Source organism: Somniosus microcephalus, chromosome 27, assembly GCF_052327205.1.
Source record: "Somniosus microcephalus isolate GS21.2 chromosome 27, FLI_Smic_1.0, whole genome shotgun sequence".
In the NCBI taxonomy this organism is placed as follows: Eukaryota; Metazoa; Chordata; class Chondrichthyes; order Squaliformes; family Somniosidae; genus Somniosus; species Somniosus microcephalus.
Genome location: NC_141013.1, coordinates 41490118 through 41513699, shown reverse-complemented (window position 1 = coordinate 41513699; position 23582 = coordinate 41490118). Strand labels below are relative to the sequence as shown.

Here is a 23582-nt window from a genome sequence, read left to right as displayed (position 1 = left end):
TCGCTGGAAGCTGTCAGGATTTCTGCTGCCCTTCAGTTTTCAGTGGGGTGTTGAGGATTGGAACCTCTCTTCAACGTCCTGTCTTTGGACGAAGCCGCTGTGGAATAACTGCCGCAGGGTTCGAACCGACTCGTCGCCAGTGTTAAGTATGTGTATTGTATTGAACAATTAACACAAAGACTTAAACGTATAACTCAAACAGGTCTTTACTGGTTGGAGGTAGGGACTATACATAGGTCTTTACTTCATGCCCACAGGCGGGAACTGAGGGGGATCAGTACCCACAGTACTATTTATACCCCTATGGCCAGGAGTGGTACTGCGTATCACTACGCCCAACAAGTAGTGCAGTCCTGTCCATAGGTTCAAAGTAGTACACATATTACATACACAACAAACGTCACATCCAAAAGACGGCACCTCCGACAGTGCAGCACTCCCTCAGCACTGCACTGGAGTGTCAGCCTAGATTTATGTGCTCAAGTATCTGGAGTGGGACTTGAACCCACAACCTTCTGACTCAGAGGCGAGTGTGCTGCCCACTGAGCCACAGCTGACGCAAATAGCCTTTTCCTGTCTTGACTATTCTTATGTCCCTCAATAAAATCATGTTAAAAAACCTAAGTGTGACAGGATGTAGTATTATGTATGAGCTAAATTTAATCTAGTGGTTGATGCCATCTGCCGACTCACAGCAGATGGTGTTTGTGTTCTGTCAAGCTTACAGACTCTTAGGCCTTGATAGTAACCCACACGCTCCCCCGCCACCCACCCACCATGGGCGGAAGAAGGTCGAGACGGGGTTAAAAATGTAAAATTGGGGAACACATCCCCAACCCGCCACGTACACGCTTGCTGCCATTTTGCGTGTGTCCCGTCTTAAAGAGGCAGGACACCTCGTTATAACATTTAAATCAGACCCTCACAGTGCAATTGGGAGCCTGATTTAAATTTAACAGCTGCCAGACGGGTTTCTCATGGCTGGGGAAACCCAGGAGCGAAATGGAGGCAGGAACTGCCGGCAAGTTAGCGCTGTTTCCAGCACTCCTTGGAGGCCAAGAGGAGCAGGAGTGCCTCCCCCCCACCCCCGGCCCCTCACGGAAACCTTCGGCCTCCCTTCAGCTGGTTGCAGCCTCTCCTTGCTGCCACGATCAGCGATTCCCCTGCCAACCAAGCCCCGATCTCCCCTACCACTGGCTTTCACACCCAGCAACCAGCCAGCCTGTCAACCTGGCTGGCTGCTGGGTGGGAAACGGAAGAAAGCCATGATAATGAGGTCCTGCCGTTAATATCAGCAGGACCTCCGCCATGCTAATTTAGTTTATTCAAAAGCTGCTTAACTTGCAATGAATGATTTTAGAAGCTATAAAAAAGTAGCCTGGATTGACGAGCCAGACCACTGATTTTTGGACCTGTTTAACCTCCTCTGGCTCAAGAAAAGCTTAAGAATTTTTCAACTATTTTTATATTAAAATACGGACATCCAGTATTTCTGTGATGGAGAAAGTAGATCCCTTTACTGTAGTTCAGTGGCAATGACTGAATTGTGCTATTGATGCAGTCAGATAGGGGAGAATCCGTCCCACGGGCTCCTGGCCAACCTGGCTTCATCCAAACCCTTTTAAGGTTGCATTCATTTTACACCAGTCATCGGTGCGCTCACCAGCAGAGTCTGCAGTCTCACTCTACTTAGCCTTTTCTCTGAAGATTTGTGGTCTTGAAAGGGAAAGGTAAACAATGACAAACATAACTTTAAATGCCAGTAAAATCATAGCAATCACTGACGCAATAATAGTACCATTGTTTTTAACAACACAACATGACTTTGATAACTTGGGACCAGAGAGGTTTACGGTACAGAATGAAGCCGTTCAGCCCGTTGTGCCCATTGCTCTTTGCTAGAACCCACTACCCTGCTCTCACCCCAACTTTAATTGACTTTCATCAACTAATATTTTGGGGAAAATACTTACAAAATATTGGTGTAAAATTATTGAACTCTACATTACTAATGTCTAATTAAAAATGGTTATTAAATTTCAATTAATCCTAAAAGCACTGGCAAACACCTGCATAATGAGGAACCGGAGATTGAATGTGGGAGACCTGGTATGTCACTCATGCATTATTAAGTACTCCTTAATGTGCAATAAATTCTGTTTTCTACTGTTTGATGCTAAGCATTTAGTTTAAAACATAGCTACGTATTTTTCAAAACTAGATCATTTATTAAAGGCTAGTGTATTTCCTGTGGTGTTGAATTTCGAGAGGATGGTTGTGAGGTTTAGCTGATGATCTGCCTCTTTAATTACCCCAGTTCTCCTTGTGGAGAGCGGTCTAAGTGGCCACATTGAAATGCCTGATGTATCTAGAAAGGAAAGGCTAAAGTCCCATAGAAAGAAATAAAGAACTTGCATTTTATTCAGCACCTTTCATGACTTCAGGAGATCCCAAAGCGCTTCACAGTCATTGAAGTATTTTTGAAGTGTAGCCACTGTTGTAATGCAGGAAACGCGGCAGCCAACGTATGCACAGCAAGATCCCACAAACAGCAATGAAATAAATGGCCAGATAATCTGTTTTAGGTGTTGGTTGCGGGATAACTATTGGCCTGGACACCGGGAAGACCTCTGCTGCTTCTCATTGAATAGTACTGTTGAGATCTTTTATGTCCACCTGAGAGAGCAGATGGGGCCTCGGTTTAACGTCCCATCTAAAAGACGGCACCTCCGATAGAGCAGTGCTCCCTCAGTACTGCACTGGAGTGTCAGCCTGGATTATGTACTCAAGTTTCTGAAGTGGGACTCGAACCCACAACCTTCTGACTCAAAGGCGAGAGAAGGTGATCGATGTCGCGCCAGTGACTCACAGACAGAAGACGAAGGTTGGGTCTGTGACTCGGTGAAACAACAGGAAAAACTAAAATTCTTTTTTAGATTGGGGCCGCTACATGGAATGTACACCTTCAGGTTTGCACCGTGACCAGTGTGATGATGTGTCATTAGAATGTGACCTTTATCATAACACTGTAAAACCAGGGTCTGTGGATGCAAATCAAGACTGGCACAAATGGTCTTAAATATTGTGAATTTTTTTAATGATTAGCGACTGCTCCTCGAATACTGTTTGTCACAGCGCAGAATCCTGAATTATATGCTTTGGCTCTTGAAGGAACAAGATTGCTGCCCACTCTATTAATTAATTAAAAACTGAAGACAGTTTTAACAGCAAGACTAAAAAATTACACTTTTTAACCATCCAAAACCTCATAGGAGCTCGTGTACATTTATCATTAATCTAATAGCATTTGAATTCACATTAAAAAATAATGAAGTACTGTCCAAAAATACATTTACTGTGACAGGAATCCAGTTTTGAAAGATTGCTCTGTTATCTCCTCTCCACCTACAAGTGTCGGCCTTGCCTCAGTGGGTAGCACTCTCGCTTCAGATTCAGAAGGTTGTGGCTTCAAGTCCTGCCCCACAGAGTTGCGCTCTTAGTGCAGCACTCCCTCAGTACAGCAGCCTGTCAGAGGTGCCATCTTTTAGATGAGATGTTAAACTGAGGCGCTGTCTGCTCTCTCAAGGTGGGATGTAAAAGACCCCATGGCACTACTCAACAAAGAGCAGGGGAGTTATCCCTGGCATCCTGATCAATAATTATCCCTCAACCAACATCACTTAAAGAATCAGATTAGCCGGACATTATCACATTGCTATTTGTGGGACCTTGCTGAGTGCCAATTAGCTGCTATATTATATATTAGTTTTACTATATTTGAACAACAAATGACTACACTACAAAGGTACTTCATTGGCTGGAACATCCTGAGGTTGTGAAAGGCGCTATATAAATGCAAGTCGTTCTTTCTTTAAATGCTCATTTAGCTGCTTAGTGACCTTGTGTACTTTTTTCATTAATCTTAATCTAATAACATATGAATTCACGTAAAAGAATAATGAAGTACTGCCAGAAAATCTGTTTACTCCGACGGGTATTCAGTTTTGAACGATTACTTTGCCGTCTGCCCCTCGCCTCGGCAATTTAATCTTAGAAGTGAAATCCACCCAAGTCAGCTCGAGGTTGAGGATTGTTGGGGTAACTTTGTTTCTTTGACAGTTTTCATTTCAAGGGAAAGACCCTACGCTAGGATGCGTTCACTGGCTGTGGATATATTTCATGACACCAGCCAAGAGAGGAATAGCAGCACGGCCCATACTGCTGACGCAAACCGCAAAAAGAATCACACTCCAGCTGATAAAGCTAATGGCGGGGGGGGGGAGGAAAATGCAGATCTGGAAATATGTGCAGGTTTGAGGCTAGCCCTGAAAAGTCTTTTGCTTCTACTAATCACATTTGAAAGAAAGAAAGACTTGCATTTCTATAGCGCCTTTCACGACCACCGGGCGTCCTAAAACGCTTTACAGCCAATGAAGTACTTTTTTTTTTAATGTTGTATTGTAGGAAACACAGCAGCCAATTTGCACACTGCAAGCTCCCACACACAGCAATGTGATAATGATCAGATAATCTGTTTTACTGATGTTGATTGAGGGATAAATATTGGCCAGGACACTGGGGAGAACTCCCCTGCTCTTCTTAGCAATAGTGCCCTGGGATCTTTTATGTCTACCTGAGAGAGCAGACGGGGCCTCGGTTTAACGTCTCATCCGAAAGTCGGCACCTCCGACAGAGCAGCACTCCCTCAGCACTGCACTGGAGCGTCAGCCTAGATTTTTGTGCTCAAATCTCTGGAGTGGGACTTGAACCCACAACCTTCTGACAGAGAGGCGAGAGTGCTACCCACTGAGCCATGGCTGACACGGCTGAAGCTACGATGCTGCTACCGATTGTGGAGCTCTTTCTCCTCGGTTTTCTGAGGTAATTGTTGTTGATTTATCAGCTCCAGCCGCTGGGATTCTACATGAACGCACAGAACTAGTTTCCCCACAGTGCCAATGAGGAAAGTGGCCAAATTTGGAAATCTCTTGAGAAGATCAAGAAGGGGCCCTATAACGTATCCGCAAGGCCCAGAGCCACCCAGCCTCCATTAACCCCTAAACTCTTGTCTTGCTGTATCTGAATTGCGCTCTTCCTTTCTGCATTTCTCTCTATTCTCACTCCCTAACTCTGCTACTTCCTACGAGTCTGTCACTCCCCTCTGTTAATGTGTGAGTGCTGCTATTTCTGTTACTCCAAGGATCTCTACATCTGCCAACCATGCTCGTTTCTCCAGTGACATCCCCCAACTCCACATGCTGGACCAAATGCTGGAATATGGGATTAGATTAGACAGGGCTTGATGGTTGGCGTGGACACGATGGGCCGAAGGGCCTCTATCCATGCTGTATAACTCTATGACTCTATCCCCATCACTGTATTTACTGCCTTAAGGCACTTCTACAAGTCCCCAGCTCTTTGAATGGTAATCAGTGCAAAGCTGCCAGTTTAGCAAGATTAAAAAGATAAAATAGAGCTCCCAAGCTGAATGAACATTCATACCAATTAAATGACAATTTACGATAGCAAAATACTGCAGATGCTAGAAATCCGAAATAACAACAGAAAATGCTGGAAAAACTCAGCAGGCCCGGCAACATCCGTGGAGAGAAAAACAGAGTCAACGTTTCGGGTCGAAACCCTTCGTCAGGACTGAGAAAAAAAGGCAGGAAATGAAACGGATTAAAAGGCCAGTTTGGGGGCTGGGAAATGGGGGAGGGGATGAAAGAAGAGACATTAAGAGATATTCAAGGTGAGACGAGATGGTAATAGGACAGGTAAAGAAACAGACAATGGCTCTAGATGAAGTGTGAAATGCGCTGGCAGAGTGGGAGACAGCTGCCATGTGGGGGAGAGAGAAAAAAAGGGAAAAGGCACAAACCAAAAGTGTGGATAAAAAATATAAAAATATAATAGGGGCCGAGGTCATGATCTGAAATTGTTGCACTCGATAGTGAGTCCGGACAATTTACATGCTTAACAAGTGTGAAAACAGTAACTGCAGGTGAGCCCTCAGGGGCCAGCTCACTCCCACTAAAGCTAGTGGATTCGCAGTTAATGGAGACCACACAAGCAAGCAAGAAAGAACTTGCATATCTACGGTGCTTTTCACGTCCCTTGAATGCCCCAAAGTGCTTCACGGCCAATGACGTGTAGTCACTCTTCTTCTCCTTCTTAGGCAGCCCCTCGGAACCGAGGATGTCTTGCTTCCACATTAAAAATGAGTTCGCAGGTGACTGATGAGTCCAATGCAGGACCTACAGTCTCTGTCACAGGTGGGGCAGACGGTGGTTGAAGGGGCGCTCCTTGCACTGCCTGCGCTTGGCTTCCGCTTGCTCCCGGCGAAGAGACTCGAGGTGTTCGGCGCCTTCCCGGATGCTTCTCCTCCACTTTGTGCGGTCTTGGGCCAGGGATTCCCAGGTGTCGGTGGGGATGTTGCACTTTTTCAAGGGGGCTTTGAGGGTGTCCTTGAAGTGTTTCCTCTGCCCACCTGGGGCTCTCTTGCTGTGCCGGAGCTCCGAGTAGAGCACTTGTTTTGGGAGTCTCGTATCGGGCATGCGGACAATGTGACCCGTCCATCGGAGCTGATTGAGCGTGGTCAAAGCTTCGATGCTGGGGATGTTGGCCTGAGCAAGAACACTGACGTTAGTGCGCCTATCCTGCCAGTGGATTTGCAGGATCTTGCGGAGGCAGCGTTGGTGGTACCTGTCCAGTGCTTTGAGGTGCCTGCTGTACACGGTCCATGTCTCTGAGGCATACAGCAGGGCGGGTATCACTGCTGCTCTGTAGACCATGAGCTTAGTGCCGGGTTTGAGGTCCTGGTCTTCAAACACTCTCTTCCTCAGGCGACCGAAGGCTGCACTGGCACACTGAAGGCAGTGTTGGACTTCGTCGTCGACGTCTGCCCTTGTTGAGAGTAGGCTCCCGAGGTATGGAAAGTGGTCCACGTTGTCCAAGGCCTTGTCGTGGATTTTGATAATCGGGGGGCAGTACTGTGTGGCGGGGGTAGGTTGGTAGAGGACCTTTGTCTTATGGATGTTTAGTTTTAAGCCCATGCTCTCGTATGCTTCGGTGAAGGTATTGACGATGGTTTGGAGTTCGACCTCCGAGTGAGCGTAAGCGTCATCTGCATACTGTAATTCGACGATAGAGGATGGGACGACCTTGGATCTGGGCTGGAGGCGACGGAGGTTGAACAGTTTCCTGTTTGTTCTGTAAATTAGCTCCACTCCAGTGGGGAGCTTACTGAGGGTGAGATGGAACATTGCAGCAAGGAAGATCGAGAAGAGCGTTGGTGCGATGACACAGGTTTGCTTGATCCCAGTTCGTACGTGAATTGGATCTGTGATGGAACTGTTGGTCAGGATCACGGCTTGCATGTCGTCATGAAGCAGGCGGAGGATGGTGACAAACTTTTGAGGGCAGCCAAATTTGAGGAGGACACTCCATAATCCCTCACGGTTGACGGTGTCGAAGGCCTTTGTGAGATCAAAGGCGGCCATGTACAGTGGTTGGTGCTGTTCCCTGCATTTCTCTTGTAATTGACGTGCAGTGAAGATCATGTCCATTCTACCCCTTAGTGGGCGGAATCTGCATTGCGACTCTGGGAGGAGCTCTTCGGCCACTGGGAGAAGGCAATTGAGGAGGATTCTTGCGATGACTTTCCCCTGTGGCAGACAACAGGGAAACTCCTCTGTAATTACCGCAATCGGATTTGTCACCTTTCTTGAAGATGGTCGGCATTTACGGCATAGAAGAAGGCCATTCGACCCATTGTGTCTGTGCCAGCCGAAAAAGAGCTATCCAGCCCACGTTCCAGCGCTTGGTCCATCTCCCTGTAGGTTATGGCACTTCACGTGCATATCCAAGTACTTTTTAAATGTGATGAGGGTTTCTGCCTCTACCACCCTTTCAGGCAGTGATTTCCAGACCCCACCACTCTGAGTGAAAAAAGTTCTCCTCAACTTCCCTCTAATCCTTCTAATTTGTGTAAAATTTCTGTGTGTGCTATTTATCTTAAACACCGTAATGACAGAATTTTCTATTACCTCTTTAAGTACTGATCTGCCCCAGGGAAATTAAACCTCTAAGTGCCGACGTGTTCGGCTGCTTCAGGAATGGTAAGGTACCAGCATTGGGTAAGTGGAGAGAAAGTTGAGGGAGGTAGGAGCAGGGGTGAATGTGCCACCACATAAATACAATTCAAACAATTTCATTTCTCTCTTTAGGTGAAAGATGTCATTGGCTACAAGACCCTGGGGCATTGTTTCTTCACTGAAGACGGTCCTGAGGAACGAAACACTTTTGATCACTGCCTCGGACTCTTAGTCAAGGCAGGGTCTCTGCTACCATCAGATCGTGACAGCAGAATGTGCAGGAGCATAACAGAAGGGGTGTACCCAGGCTACACCCCGAAACCCAGACAGGACTGCAAGTAAGTCAGTTGGCAGTTTCCTGATATTTATTGGGGTGTAATAGGGACTGGGGGGAATTGCATGATCCCGCACCCCCAGTGTGAAGCTACACTCACCGGCAGATTCCATCATGTTTGTAACATCACCCAGTTTGGAGGGGAGCAGAATAATTAGTATTTCCTTTCCATTTACCTGCTGTAATATTCCACAAAAAAAACAATATTTTGGTTAAACCCTAACTCACTTTTCTCTACCCCATCGAATATCTATTGTAAGAAAAACAAGAGTTCAGATTTTTATTTTAGATCCCAGATTTTTTGGTGAGTTCAAGATGTTGATTGCTGTTATGTAATGATATGGCATCACTAAGTAACAGTTGTTTCTTAATGATTGAGCTGGATTAATGTGTGTCTCAGAGCATTAACAAATCATAAAAGCCCTTGTGCAAGGAGGGATTACTGGTGAATACACTGGGGAGGGGAAGCAAAAAAGAGAGCTTTGATGAAAAGGAGCGTGAATTTGGGTTTACGCAATGTTCAAGCCTTTATGCCAAAGTTAAACTGTTTGTTACTGCTGTAAGAGACGGTGCTTTGACTTTGCCCACATTCGTACTGTAACAAGTTTGTTCTCCATCAAAAGAAGCACCAATGGATGGTGGGCACCACTTAGAGCTTGTAGTTAAATCAAACAATCGGACAAACTGATTACAACGCGGAAACAGGCCGTTTAACCCAAGCAGTCCGGGTTGGTGTTTATCCTCCACACGAGCAGTATCCCTAATTCTGTGTTCCCATCCCATTCCCATATCCCTTTAACCCCCTTTCATTTGACCACCTAGCTACACGGGGCCGGAATTTTGCTTACCTGGACGGGTCTGGTGCAGACGGTGTCCATGGTGGGTCACGACCCCGCTGTTGGCTCCATCCCACTGCAGAAAATGAACTTGCCTTAATGGGGCCTATTAAGCCCACCCAGCATGTTACCTGGCCCAATGAGATGGAACGGGTTTGGTAACGTAATTCATGACGCATTTTCAGCCGGGATCCTTAAAGGGACGCTGGCCACATTAAATTTTAAGTTTAATCTAACATAGTGGGTGGTGAATCTTTACTGTACAATAATATAATAAAAGCTTTATATGAGCGACAAAGAAATATTTAAATAATAGTAAGTAATATGATGCCATTTACAAATATGATCAAGAACATAATTTAAAAAGTACATTAATTGGGAAGTTATTGGTGCTTTAGTCACAAATCTGTAGAATTTTGTATCAGTAACTGGTACAAATAAAAGATGTGTGTGTATAGATAATATATGAAATTAAGCAAATTTTAAATATAATTGTAAAGGTGGATTTACAATCTTATGCAAGTTCAGCAGTAGAGCTGCAGAATCCCTGACAAACAGTGTAAGTGGTGCTGGTATTTCTGCAGCTCTTCCATTGAAGTTAACAATGGACAAGTGAGAGAATCTCCGCAGAAATTCACCCTAAAGATTCAGACTGAAAAATTAAATTAGTCATATTCAGAGACTGAAAGCAAATTGAACCAGCGGAATGAGTGATGAGAATGAAACTGGACAATCACAGTATACTGTGAGGAAAAACCTGACCAGAAACAACACAAAAATGTATTTAAATGGTATATGTCATTTTTTATAGTGCAAATCAATTCACTTCAATTTACTGTCGAGTTGGAAGGCAACAGCTGAGAATGGCCAGTGAAAAATGTATTTCCCTCACCATCCAGGGTAGCACTCTCATCCCTGCAGGAGTTTCTGAATTCATATTTACCAGTAGCTTTTCAAGTAGAACAGAATCTCCATCAATCTGTTAGCTGATGTGTTTTTTATTTTGGTTTGTTTTCCATGCTGTCAAGTAATCAGCTGGAGCAATGGCCACAGAACTCCTGCCTCAGGTTGACGGACGTGGTCCCTGAGCCGCGTGAATCCCGTGGCCGTACAGGGAAATTTAAAAAGTAAGGGGGGAAAAAAGGCTCTTAAGTGTCTGTCAACTACCTGATAATGATCTCAATTGGGTCCCCCGCCACTACTGGTTGGGTCGGCTCCACGATGACAGACGTGCCTGGGGGAAAGGCGCGTGCGAGCGAGATGACTGCGGGTTCCTGACCTGCTGTCAAAAATAACAACCTTCCCACCCGACCCGCCATCGATCGCGCCCGCTACCACCCCGGAAAATTCATCCCATGGTCTCTGTTTCAGTCATTAATTCTGGTCGTGCACTCCACAGCCTCGCAACCCTCTCTGTTTAAAAACAAGGTTCCCTGCTCGCTGTCCTAAATCTCTTACATTTCATCTTGTATCTGTATCCCCTCGTTCTAGACCCTTCAATCACTCGAAACAAGTCTATTTCTACCTAAACCGACCCATCCCTTCATAATTTTAGATTTCTCTATCAAATTACCCCATAATCTCCCCTGTTGAAATGAAAACAGTTCAAATTTTTCAAGTCTTTCTTTGTATTTCCTCATACTAGGCAGCATCTTAGTGAATCTGTGTTGTTCCCTCTCTATTGCCTCAACATACCTCCTATAGTGTGGAGCCCAAAACTGCGCACACTACTCCGGCTGTGGTCTTACTGAGGTTTTATATAGATTCACCATTACATACTTTTATATTCTACACTTCTTGCCATAAAACCCATGGCCTTATTCACTTGAGAGCCTACTATTACTGTCTCGTGAACCCATTGAATGAAAAGTAGTGCACAAGTCATCGATTTGTCCGCACGGGATAATTGGTTTGCCCGGACACACGTCTGCATTAGTTTTCCCTCTGACCAGAGTAACATTAAATTTCCCGCTATCCCTGACTCTCAGCTGCCTAATAAACCCCAATTCCACATCCCAAAATTAATTTCTGTAACTCCTTAGTTAACCCAGTCTTTCAGCACCAAGTCCGAGTCTTCAGTCTCGGACTCTGACCTTCTATGCCTGACGAACAATCAAGAATGATTGCACTTTCATTCTCAAAACCTTGTCAGCCAATGACTTAAAGATTATCAGTTCTGCTGCCACTTGTGGCTTTGCAATTGTTCCCAACTTCAGAACCATCAACGTAACAACAGACCAGATGAGTCTGGCTTTAGCAAGCACTGGAAATACTGGAGAAATCAGGGGTGTGCACATATATCTGCTATAGTCCATCATACTGCATTTACCAACCCTTAATCAAACAAAAGTTATGTTAAAAATAAAAGCAACTCCACAGATACTGTGACGTTTGCATACTAGAGAAAGGGGTGAAAGATCCTTCAATTGCCAACCGCCACACACCATGATTAGGGCATGTATTCCTCAATGCTTCAGTGAGCAAATACACCACCTGATGTGGTGACTGGGTAATGGTAGACTACGAAGGTTCCACAATCAATCACTGGTCTTTGTTGAGTTATCTGATCTTTGTCGGGGCACCGTAGCATTAAAGCAATTAACCTTGGCAGCCCTAACCAGGGAGGTCAAAAACCAAGTAGGAATCCTACTCCTGGTTGGTGTCCAGTGATTGCTAGCAGAAAGTGCGTTTGTGTGGACAGTCGACGAGAAAGAGCTTGGTGTGTCACCTTGCCATGGTTGCACAACAACCTATTGTTCTGAAGTTGGGAACAATATTCAATCAGCTTGAAGAATGGCCACTTGCGTTACGGGAAAGCCACCAGCTCCCATGGGAACCGTATCCCAGTAGGAAGTGAGTGCCTCTAGGAGAGAAGGAAAAATAACTGAGTGGAAGAAAAGTCAGAGAAAACAGGTTAGTTGCTGACCTGAATCAACTGAGTGGCCTGCGGGTGGCGCTGTCCAGGGAGAGTATAAATACTCGGGCACGGGCCCAGCTTGCACAGGACGTTCTTTAACAGGAACTACTGAAGGACACAACTAGATCTCCATGTTGAAAAACAGTTGATTAAAGCTTTGTTTAATGCTTAGACCAAGTGCCTAGTAGTTTTCTTATATCAGTTACATTTGATTGAAAAAAGGTAATGTCAAAGTTTAAAAAAAAGACCAATAGAACAAAGAGCTGGGAAGGGGGGGAATAAGGAGGGCTGACTGAGCAGAATTAGCATGTTGATTTTACTTTTAATTTTAACGTCAGTGGTAGGAAAGATAATGGAATCCTTACTCAAAGATGTAATAGAAAAACATCTAGGAACTTAAAATACAATAGTTAGCACGGATTTCAAAAGGGAAGGTCATGCTTGACCAACCTTATTGAATTCTTTGAAGAAGTAACAGAAAGAGTAGATAAGGGTAATGTAATAGAGGTAATGGGGGAGAAATTGAGTCACACCCCCTTTGGGGCACTAACTTCACTGGGGTGCTACTTTTAGCGCCCTGGAAAAATTAGCGCCCCGCTGCCGAAATTGAGTGGTAGCGCCCTGCCTCCCTCTTGGGGCGCTGCGAGGGAATATCACGGCAGCACTTTCGCCAGCGCCAGCGCCAGCTGGGCCACCAGGGATCGGAGTGCCGGCAAAAGAGCCCGGCACTCGAGAGAAGTGCCGGGCTCACGGAGCGCAGCCGGCACTCCGCGGGAGGGGCGGGTCAGGAGGCCGGGGATGGGAGCGGAGGCAGGTGCTGGCAGGCGGCCAGCAACAAAATAGGCGCCCGGCACCTTGCCTTTAAATAGCGCCGCCCCAACTGCAGGTAGACCCCCTTGACCCCGTTGGTCATAGCGTCCGGCGGTAAGTCAGGGGGCGCTACTGAAGCTTGCGGCCGGCGTGCGAGCGAGGCGCTGCGCACGCCGATGATGTCATCAGCGCAGCATGGCGCCGCCGCTAACCTCCCACTGGCGGCGCCACGCCCGGGCGCTAGTTGCTTTGCGCCCCGTTAGTACCCTCTTAGGGCGCCAACAGGAGGTGCAAAGCAACCGAATTTTTCCCCCAGTATATTTGGATTTTCAAAAGGACTTCAATAAGGTACCACATAGTAGACTCATGACCAACATTCCCTCTAGACTGCACGGCCACGTGCAGCTGTCTGCCGGTCACCTGCAGCCCAGGACCGGCTTTTCCAATGTTAAATGTGTCAAATTTCACGCATAACTGTGAATAGTCTGCTCAGCCCATTAAAGGGGCCGCACACCCCAAAAAAAATATGGGGAGAACATTGCTCATGACTAAGGTGAGAGCATGTGGAGTCAGGGGAGAAGTAGCAGAATGGATAGCAAGCTGGCTACAAAACAGAAAACAGAGAGTAGGGGTTGAGGGTAGTTACTCAGACTGGTGGAAGGTGGGAAGTGGTGTTCCACGGGGATTGGTGCTGGGGCCACCGTAGTTCACCATTTACAGAAACAATTTGGACTTGGGATTGAAAGTACTATTTGGGGATGATAGCAAATTGGGAGGTGTAGTTAATACTGAGGAGGACTGCGACAAAATATAGGAAGACATTAATAAACTTGCAGAATGGGCGTGTAATTGGCAAATGAACTTCAATGTAGATAAGTGTAAGGTGGTACATTTTGTTAGGAAGAATAAGGAGGCCACATACTCCTTGGAAATTAATAGTCTAAATGGGGTAGGGGAACAGAGGGATCTGGGGGTACAAATACACAAATCACTAAAAGTAGCGACACAGGTTAATAAGGCCATAAAAAGCAAACAAAGCACAGGGTTTATTTCACAGAATCACAGAAACCCCACAGTGCAGATAGAGGCCATTTCGGCCCATCGAGCCTGCACCGACACATATCCCACCCGATCCCCGTAACCCCACGTATTTAATCCCCCTAACACTAAGGGTCAATTTATCATAGCCAATCAACCTAGCCCGCACATCTTTGGACTGTGGGAGGAAACCGGAGCACCCGGAGGAAACCCCACGCAAACACGGGGAGAATGTGCAAACTCCACACAGACAGTCACCCGAGGCCGGATTCGAACCCGGGTCTCTGGCGCTGTGAGGCAACAGTGCTAACCACTATGCCACCGTGCTGCCCTCTATTTCTAGAGGGATAGAATGGAAAAGCAGAGAAGTTATATTAAACTTGTATAGAACCTTGGCTAGACCATACTCGGAGCACTGTGCACCGTTCTGGTCTCCATATTATAAAAAGGATATAGAGGCACTGGAGAAGGTGCAAAAAGATTTACTAGAATTATACCAAAACGGAGAGGCTATTACCTATCAGGAAAGATTGAACAGCTGGGGCTCTTTTCTCTAGAAAAGAGAAGCCTGATTGAGTTGTTTAAAATTATGAAAGGATTTGATAGGGTAGATGTAGAGAAGATGTTTCCACTTGTGGGCGAGACCAGAACTAGAGGCCATAAATATAAGGTAGTCACTAATAAATCCAACAGGGAATTCAGGAGAAACTTCTTTACCCAGAGAGTGGTGAGAATGTGGAACTCGCTACCACAGGGAGTGGTTGAAGCGATTTGCATAGATGCATTTAAGGGGAAGCTGGATAAACACATGAGGGAGAAAGGAAGAGAGGATATGTTGATGAGGTGAGATGAAGAGGAGTGGGAGGAGGCTCGTGTGGAGCAGAAACACCGGTATGAATCTGTTGGGGCGAATGGCCTGTTTCTGTGCTGTAAATTTTATGCAATACTATGTAGTTATCAGGGAGTTAATATTACTCCTGATGTGTGAATTGGTTTATTTTTATAACATTAATGTAGGATGAGTTTAAAACAAATTAAACTTTTTGATCCGAGATTAGAACTGTGAGCTGCCTGTGACGGAGCTCAAACATCTGCACACAAGGTACAAAACACCTCTGGAGAATGTCCTCCCGCTCTGTGTGACAACGTATCGGGTTTATTCAGCTAATGACACTCACCATCCAGCTGGCTAGTGCTTGGCTGGGTCATACAATGCCCTGTGCTAGCTAGAGGCTGAGTTGTTGCTAAGAATGTTAATCCAGTCAGCAAAGTCTGCCTCTATAAGACTGATAGCTTCAGAAACTCCATCTGCAATCTGTCCATGTTCATCAGAAAAGGCATGTGTACGGTCTTACAAAGATGCTGTGGTATCCAGTCAAGGTTGGCGGCCCAAAGCTATCAACAGCTCAAAGGAAGAAACTTGGTGCCGGTACAAAACAGTGAGCGGCGATGCTGCAACACTGAGGGCTGCTTCTCCAGTTTCTGATGAGCTTTTCAAAGGCCAATGGTATTATAACATCCATTGTCCCTAAATACCCCTGCCGAGAAAGTTTTGAAAAGTAGATGTTTTATTACACTCCTATAGGCCAGTTAATTGGCTTCTGTTTTGCAGCGAGGCGGAAGCAGTAGCACAACGACAGCCACGTTGGCCTGAATTTGAGTTCGGTTGTAAAGCCATTTCCAGGAGGTAGTGTTGCAGTATCTGTGCTTCACACTGGCTGCAGTATAACTTAGCAGAACACCTATCAGAGCAGTGCATGCATATAACTACACGTACACAATTCTCAAACGCCAATTGATGTTGGGTCAATTGTTAATTTTAAATCTGAGATTGATAGATTTTTGTTAAAAAAAGGTATTAAGGGATATGGGGCAAAAGCCCTGCCAGTACACTTCACACCTAATCTCAGCCTATTACCATCTCGTCTAGCTTCGAATATCTTTTATTGTCTCTTTTACTTCTTTTGTTTCTTTTACTTCTTTTGTCCGATCGCAGCCCTGCCTTCGATCTATTTTATTTTCTTTCCAGTTTTGAAGAAGGGTTCGACCCGAAACGTCAACTCAAATTTCTCTCCACGGATGTTGCCTGACCTGCTGAGTTTTTCCAGCATTTTCTGTTGTTATTGCAGGTATATGGAGTTAGGTCACAGGTCAGCCATGAGCTCATTAAATGGTGGAACAGGCTCCAGGGGCTCAATGGCCTCTGTTCCTATTCCCCAATTTGAAATTGGGATCGAGCTAGCAGTATAGCTGTGTTTGCCCAGATTGTGTCTAAGCCATTCTCTACTGCCATCTGCAGTATAACCATACCGGACAAATCTTGTGAGACCCTGTCCCTGGGAGTGGGAGGAGGGAGAGCAGCCATGCAGCCAGCGTCTATCTGAGAAATGCAGCCCGCAATTTTCCGATGGCCGTTAGCTGCATGCAAGACCCTGCTGCCAATGTGGGGCCTCACAAAACTTTCCCTTGTATTCAAGATCCCGCGAGGCGGCAAGGATTCTACTGCTGCTACATTGGACCTCTGAAAAGGACACTGGAAGGGTAGATTTTCTGATTGCATGCTGCCTGGCCCACCGGGAGTATGTATCAGGAAATCATGCACTGAATTAGAAAATGTAGTCTGTGGAGTCTTGCTTACATGGTCCAAAGAAATTTGAACAGGTATTATCCATCTGGTGGGTACAGAAGACCGACTGGGCTCCATAGAACATTGAGATGGTCGCCCAAAGAGCCAGAGAAAATAGTTGAGCCTCAGCTGGTGCCCATTTCCTCATGAAATATACGCCCCGAATGTAATTGCAGCTAAATGGCTGCCACTGATCGTCATACAATCCTCAGAAAGCAGCTTTACGCCTACCCTACTTAACTAATTGGCTAATAATACCTCTCGGGAGGAAGCAGTGAGATTTGTGCAGCAGATGTTCTTCAGTTCAGATGGTTAAGACTTCTGGATAAACATGGCGAATGCCCAGATGGAACCTTCCCAGGACATTAGTTTTAGATGGCTCAGATTCCTAACCAGCCTTATAAAATTCATACATTGGAAAGGCTTTACCTGGAACTCCTCCATGTTTTTCTATTACATCTTTGCGCAATGTAGTAATTCTTCTATTGCTCACCAGCTTGGATAGTTGTGGATACCCAGAAACACTTTCAGTTTTAGCGAGAGACTATTTCAGCCTTAAATGCCCTTGCCAGATACTGGAACAGAGACCACCCAGATATTTTATGTCTTGTCTTGAGCTTATAAGGGCCTAGAGACCTAACGCTGGGGAAGGAGGCAGCACAATATTCTGGTAGCCATCCCAATGCATCATTTTATGATCTTCATAAATGATGAGACAGGTTGCATAAACTTGGCTTGTATTCCCTTGAGTATAAAAGATTGAGCGTCTAATCGAGGTGTTTAAAATGTTAAAAGGATACGATAGGGTAGATACGGAGAAACTATTTCCTCTGGTGGGGACCCAGGGGACATAGGCCTAGAAATTCAGTTGTTTGCACCAGCCGCTAGCGCCTTAGGAGGAGGAGATGTTGGGCGCTAGGCGGCGAGCGGCCGGGCGCAGCGCGATCTGCGCCTCTCCCCAACTTCAGTAAAGATTTAGCGGCGGCGCAAAGCCTTTGCGAGTGCTCAGCTGCGCGCGCAGATCCTGACGTCATTTCATCGTGCAACGCCCTTTGTGCGCCCCAAACCGGAAATTCAGTGGCGCCGGCCTATTGTGCGCCTGGCGCCCCTAGCGACTGGTAGAGGGGAACGGTTCCCAGTCGCTGCGGGACGCGGGGGGCGCAAATTAAAGGGCACTCCTCCTGCAGTAGAAAAGGCAGCCATTTTGCAAAACTCCTTCTTTGTGAGAGACGGATCTTTGCAGAGAGACAAATGTAGAGAGCTTTCTGGTTTGGCTCAACACTCACACAGGTACTTGTGGCTTCAGGCCACAGCTTTGCACTTGTCTTTAACTTCAGAGCCATATCATTGATTGGAAACATATAATGGGGGCTGCAATGGGTGCAAACGTTGGCCTTCTCCATTGCATTCAAAGGGCTCAGAGACGCCATGAGAGAGTGGCAGTCAAACAAATCCACCCTCCCCCTTTAAGAGCTCACCGGCGCCAGAGTGTCTGCTGTCAATCAGCAACTCACTGCACCTGCGCTGTGCCCGCCCTCGGGGGTATCGCCCCGGGCCGCCGGCTTAGCACCTAATGATAGTCGTGCATCGCCTGTTTTAGCACAGCAGCAACCTCTTGGGGCGATGTGACTGAATATCGGCGAAGGTGGCGCGAACTTGCGCCGGGCGCAAACTTTAGCGGCCGCCCGACTGTAGCGCCCCAAACGTGGCTACACTGAATTTCTAGGCCATAATCTTAAAATTAGAGCTGGGCCATTCAAGAGCAGAATCAGGAAGCACTTTTTTCACACAAAGGGTGGTAGAAATTTGGAACTCTCCCCCAGAGGACAGTGGATGCTCAGACAATTGGAGCTTTGAAGATTGAGATAGATAGATTTTTGTTAGGTAATGATATCAAGGGATGTGAAGCAAAGGCAGGTAAAATGGAGTTGAGGAGCAGATCAGCCATGATCTAATTGAATGGCGGAGGAGGCCTGAGGGGCTGAATGGCCTCCTCCTGTTCCTATCTCTTCCATTCATGCCTGGTACAAATGATTCTGTAGCTGGAATAATAAGTTGAAGGAGCTGAAGTACTCAAGGCTCCTATTCTCTCCAGACACAACATTAGGTGAAGAGGCAAGAACTGAGGGCAAACATGACTTGTTCATCAATACTGTCACTCGAGGGCAGAGACAGTCAGGCTTTTTACATAGAAATAATGAAATTGATAAAATGATGAGAAGAAACTCTGTTCTCCTCTAGAAATAGGCACAGTGCATTTCTCCTGTCTGTGCCCAAACATCGGGGGCTTAATAGGAAAGGATGTTGGACTCTAGATATAACCTTTGCCAATCTCCTCCCCTCTTGACATTGATCTAGTTTAAGAACTAGGTTAGGTTTCTGTAAAATGAACTAATGATCAAACTGCGGGCAACAAGTGGATTATTGCTGTTATTTTTTAAAAAGCCAGAATTTGAAGTTTGATTGCTAAGAATTACTTTAAAAAAAATTCTAGGACGTGGACATTGCTCATAAAGGCACATTTATTTCTCATCGCTAGTTACCCTGAGGGTCAACCACATTGTGTGGGACCTGAATCATATGTAGGCCAGAGCAGCTGGAGGCGGTGGCTGCCTCGGCAATGGTCACTTTCTGACCAGAATATTGAATTCAAATTCACAACCTGCTAAGGTGGAAGTTTGACTCGTGACCTGTGGGTTGCTTGTCCAGTACCATAACGTTATAGTGCTGGGTGAAGTTATGGATACCCCGTTATAGAAAGCACAGCAGACCAATAGCATCCAACATAGATTCACCAAGAAGATGCCAGGGATGGGAAGCTATACTTATGAAGAGAGATTTGAACTAGTGGGATTATTTCCACAGTGCCACAGAAGACTAAGAGGAGATTTAATAGATGTTTTTTAAAATTATGAAGGGGTTTGATAGAGTGAATAAAGAAAGATTATTTCCTGTGGCTGGGGAGTTAATGACAAGGGGACAGCAATTTAAAATTGTCACTGAGAATGAGGAGAGAGAGTTACGAAGAATTGGTGCAGAAAATTGTTGGGCATAGCATGCTATGCAGCAGGGAGTAGTTGAGGCAAAGACCATTGCACCTTTAAAGGGAAAGTTGGGTAAATATTTCAAGCAGAGGAATATACAGGGCCTAGGGGAGACAGTGGGATTAGTTTTGGATTGCTCTGGTATAGAACCAGCACAGACACGATTGGCTGAATGGTCTCCTTTTGTGTTGAAAACTCCTATGGTTCTGAAGCCAAATTCCACATGTTGGCAATTTGAGCCCCCAGTAGATGAATTTTGTCGTGAAGCATGACATTACAGTACAGATGTGCTGGGCGGAGACTGTAGAACCAGGTTGATAGGTGCGTTTCACTGATGATAAACTTGATTGTCCAAGAGGTACTGGCCAGGAGAACAGGAATATTGAACTCACTGGCACAATTGCAGTCCAGATACATGAAAGGAAGCCGAGGAGAAATCACCAGCTGAGCCAACACCACATAGACGGTTGCAGGGGTACAGGAAGAGATGCCATGATATAAGGAAGAAAACTAAGGATACAGGTGACGGGCTACAGAATATTTGAGTTCTGGCGTTATCTGAAGAAAGAAGAAAGAAAGACTTGCATTTTTATAGCGCCTTTCCCGACCTGAAAACATCCCAAAGTGCTTTAAAGTCAATTAAGTACTTTTTGAAGTGTAGTCACTGTTGTAATGTAGGAAATGTTGCAGCCAATTTGCGCACAGCAAGCTCCCATAAATAGCAATGAGATAATGACCAGATCATCTGTTTTAGTGATGTTGGTTGAGGGATAAATATTGGCCGCGGCACTTCCTCTGCTCTTCGAATAGTGCCATGGGACCTTATACATCCACCTGAGGGCAGACGGGGCCTCAGTTTAACATCGCATCTGAAAGACGCCACCTCCAACAGTGCAGCGCTCTCAGTACTGTACTGAAGTGTCAGCCTAGATCTTGTGCTCAAGTCTCTGAAGTGGTGCTTGAACCTCTTGCAATCTCATTACATGAGCTGAATAATCTGTTACAGAAACAGTCATCAAATTGCACAGAGGGGCGTCAACCTTGTGACTCAGAGGTGAGAGTGCTACCCACTGAGCCAAGGCTGACACCTGAGAGGGCAGGTGTATGAAAGGTACCAAGGTGACTCTTCATCTGATTTCCCTACCCCCCACCCCCCCCCCCCCAACCCACTCCCACTACAGACCAGGTGGTAAGGACCTGGCTCACTCTGGCCATCTCTGTACGCGAGCACAGCTGAATTGAGTGCTTAAGCCCCATCATCTGGTGTTGCAGCACTGAAGCCTTGTGTCAATAAACCATAGCACGAGAGAATGAAAAGAACTACAGTACTTAGCTTTCTGCACTCCCAGGGTATGAAGGACCCGACATGGTTTTGACTTCCCATTAGCAGTTATTTTGAATACTCTAAAGGGCCTTTAGGTTGTGTACAAAATTTGCTGTTTTTGACTGCCTTCTGGAGCCTATCCCGTTGTGTTTATCCCCCTTTTCCCGATGTAGAGATTGGATAAGTGTCAGGAATTGCACAGAATAATCTTTGAAAGTTAGATTAAAAAGGCAGAATCAAAGGCATAATGGAACAACCAAAGAAAACCGCGAGCTCCCATTTTCGGATGCTAGAAATCAAGCTTTGTTAGTTATAGTTAACCATAATCACAACTTTTTTACAAAGCTCCATAAAGAAACAAAATGTGTTTGTGATTGAAACTGTGCTGTAAGTTATTAAAAACAAATTCTAGCGGTGAGCGCATACTTGATGAAAATCAAAACCAGGGTAAGCGGAATATATTCTGATTTTGTTTTTAATTCTGATACAAACTGGAGATGAGATGATTCAGATTAGTTTAAATTGAGATTATAATTATTTACTCAAATTTCACACATCTGGTAAATTTGCTGTTTGTCCACGTCCACAGACCTGTCGCTGTGGAAGTTACATTTTATTAATATCCTATTTTAGCAAAGCTGGAAATGTGTATCTGTTGCAGAATCCAAGGGAAATCGTGAGACCTTGGGAGGTTCAAACAGGTGGATTTTTTTTTTACTTCGGCTTTGATAGCATTTTCGGGGGTGATTTTGTCAATGGGGGCGCGTTGGAGGCGGGACAGCTGCTTGTCGGGTTTTAGTCCCGCCTCCATTGACTTTTGGCCAACCCACGCTATTTTCCCTTCATTGACCTTGTTAAGCCCGCCCAGCAGGCTTAGCAGGCCAACTAAGGGGAAACCGGTGACAGAGAACGTCAGCGTATGTTTCATCTGTCAAAAGTTTTTGACAGATGAATTGTCATCGTTTGACAGCTTTGAGAAGCTGTCAAACAGTGACATTCTCTGTTGTTTGGTGAGTTCTTGTACTCCAGGCTCACCAAACCTGTTTACTGAGCAGAAATTAGATGGTTGTTACATTGGAGAATGCAGCAGCCATTCTGTCATCTCTGCCGGTGAGATGCCGGAGCCTCCGGATCCCCAACAATTGAAGCCTGCAGGAAGAAACAAAGGTAAGTAAACTTTTTCTAACACTTTTCACTCACCTCACATACTTACCTCGCCACACTTACACCCATCACTCACCTCCACAGCGCACTTTAGGACCCCACTGCTCGCCTCGCTGATCCTGGCGGGGTTTCCCGATGTCGGGAAACCCGCACCTCTGATGGTAAAATGGGGATAATCCTCTTAACTGCCTGTTAACTATCTGCTAACAGGCAGTTAAGTGGCTGTAATCCCCTTCCCGCCTCCAGGAGACGGGTACCCACCTCCCGGGAAGATGGCACGGAGGCGGGTTGGGGGCGGGATGAGTACCCGCCCCCAGATTCTGCCATTTTCCCGGCAGTCCCGCCTCCAAACCCGCCTCCCCGGGGCTGGCAAAATCACCCCCTTCACCCGAGTCAGAAGGTTGTGGGTTCAAGTCCCACTCCAGATACTTGAGCCCATATTCCAGGCTGACACGCTAGTGCTACAAATAAGGTTGATGAGCTGCAGGCACAAATTGCCACATGAGGTTATGATATAATGGCTACAACGGAGACCTGACTTAAACATGGGCAGGGATGGGAACTAAACTTTCCTGGCTGCAATGTATTAAGGAGGGATAGGGAAGGTAAAAACAAAGGGGCGGGTAACAGTATTGATAAAGGATCATATTACAGTTGTACAGTGGGATGATATACTAGAGGGTTCAAAGACTGAATCTATTTGGTTAGAGTTAAGGAACAGAAAAGGAGCTGTTACATTGCTGGGTGTTTACTATAGACCCCAAGTAGTGAGAAGGAGACAGAGGAGCAAATCTGTAGGCAAATTTCAGAGAAATGTAAAAATAATAGGGCAGTAATAGGACTTCAATTACCCTAATATAGACTGAGGAAAACAATGTAAACGGCAAGGAAGGTGAAGAATTCCTAAAATGTGTACAGGAGAACTTTCTTGATCAGTATGTTTCTAGCCCAACGAGGAAGAAAGCTGTACGGGATCTAGGTGTAGGGAATGAAATGGGGCAAGTGGAGTGTGTTTCCGTGGAAGAACATCTGGGTAATAGTGATCATAATATAATTAGGTTTAAAGTAGTTACAGAAAGGGGCAGAGACAAAGGGGATACATACTCACAAATCTTTGAAGGTGGCAGGACAAGGTGATAAGATGGTTAAGAAAGCGCATGGGATACTTGGCTTTGTAAATAGTGGAATTGAATACAAAAACAAGGAAGTCATGCTAAACCTTTACAAATCACTGGTTAGGCCTCAGCTGGAATATTGTGTACAATTCTGGGCATCATTCTTTAGGAAGGATGTCAAGGCCTTGGAGAGGGTATTGAGGAGGTTTACCAGGATAGTACCAGGAATGAGGGACTTCAGTTGTGTGGAGAGATTGGAGAAGCTGGGATTGTGCTCC

At 45.7% G+C, this 23582-nt stretch overlaps 1 protein-coding gene across 1 annotated transcript in view; it reads left to right on the top strand.

The window, feature by feature from the left end:
- cemip (cell migration inducing hyaluronidase 1) overlaps nucleotides 1-23582 on the top strand; it is a 247262-nt gene that overhangs the window by 170393 nt on the left and 53287 nt on the right. The window contains exon 14 of the mRNA XM_085968878.1: nucleotides 8229-8434. Within this exon, the coding sequence (XP_085825004.1) occupies nucleotides 8229-8434 (206 nt within the window). The remainder of the gene's footprint in view (nucleotides 1-8228; nucleotides 8435-23582) is intronic.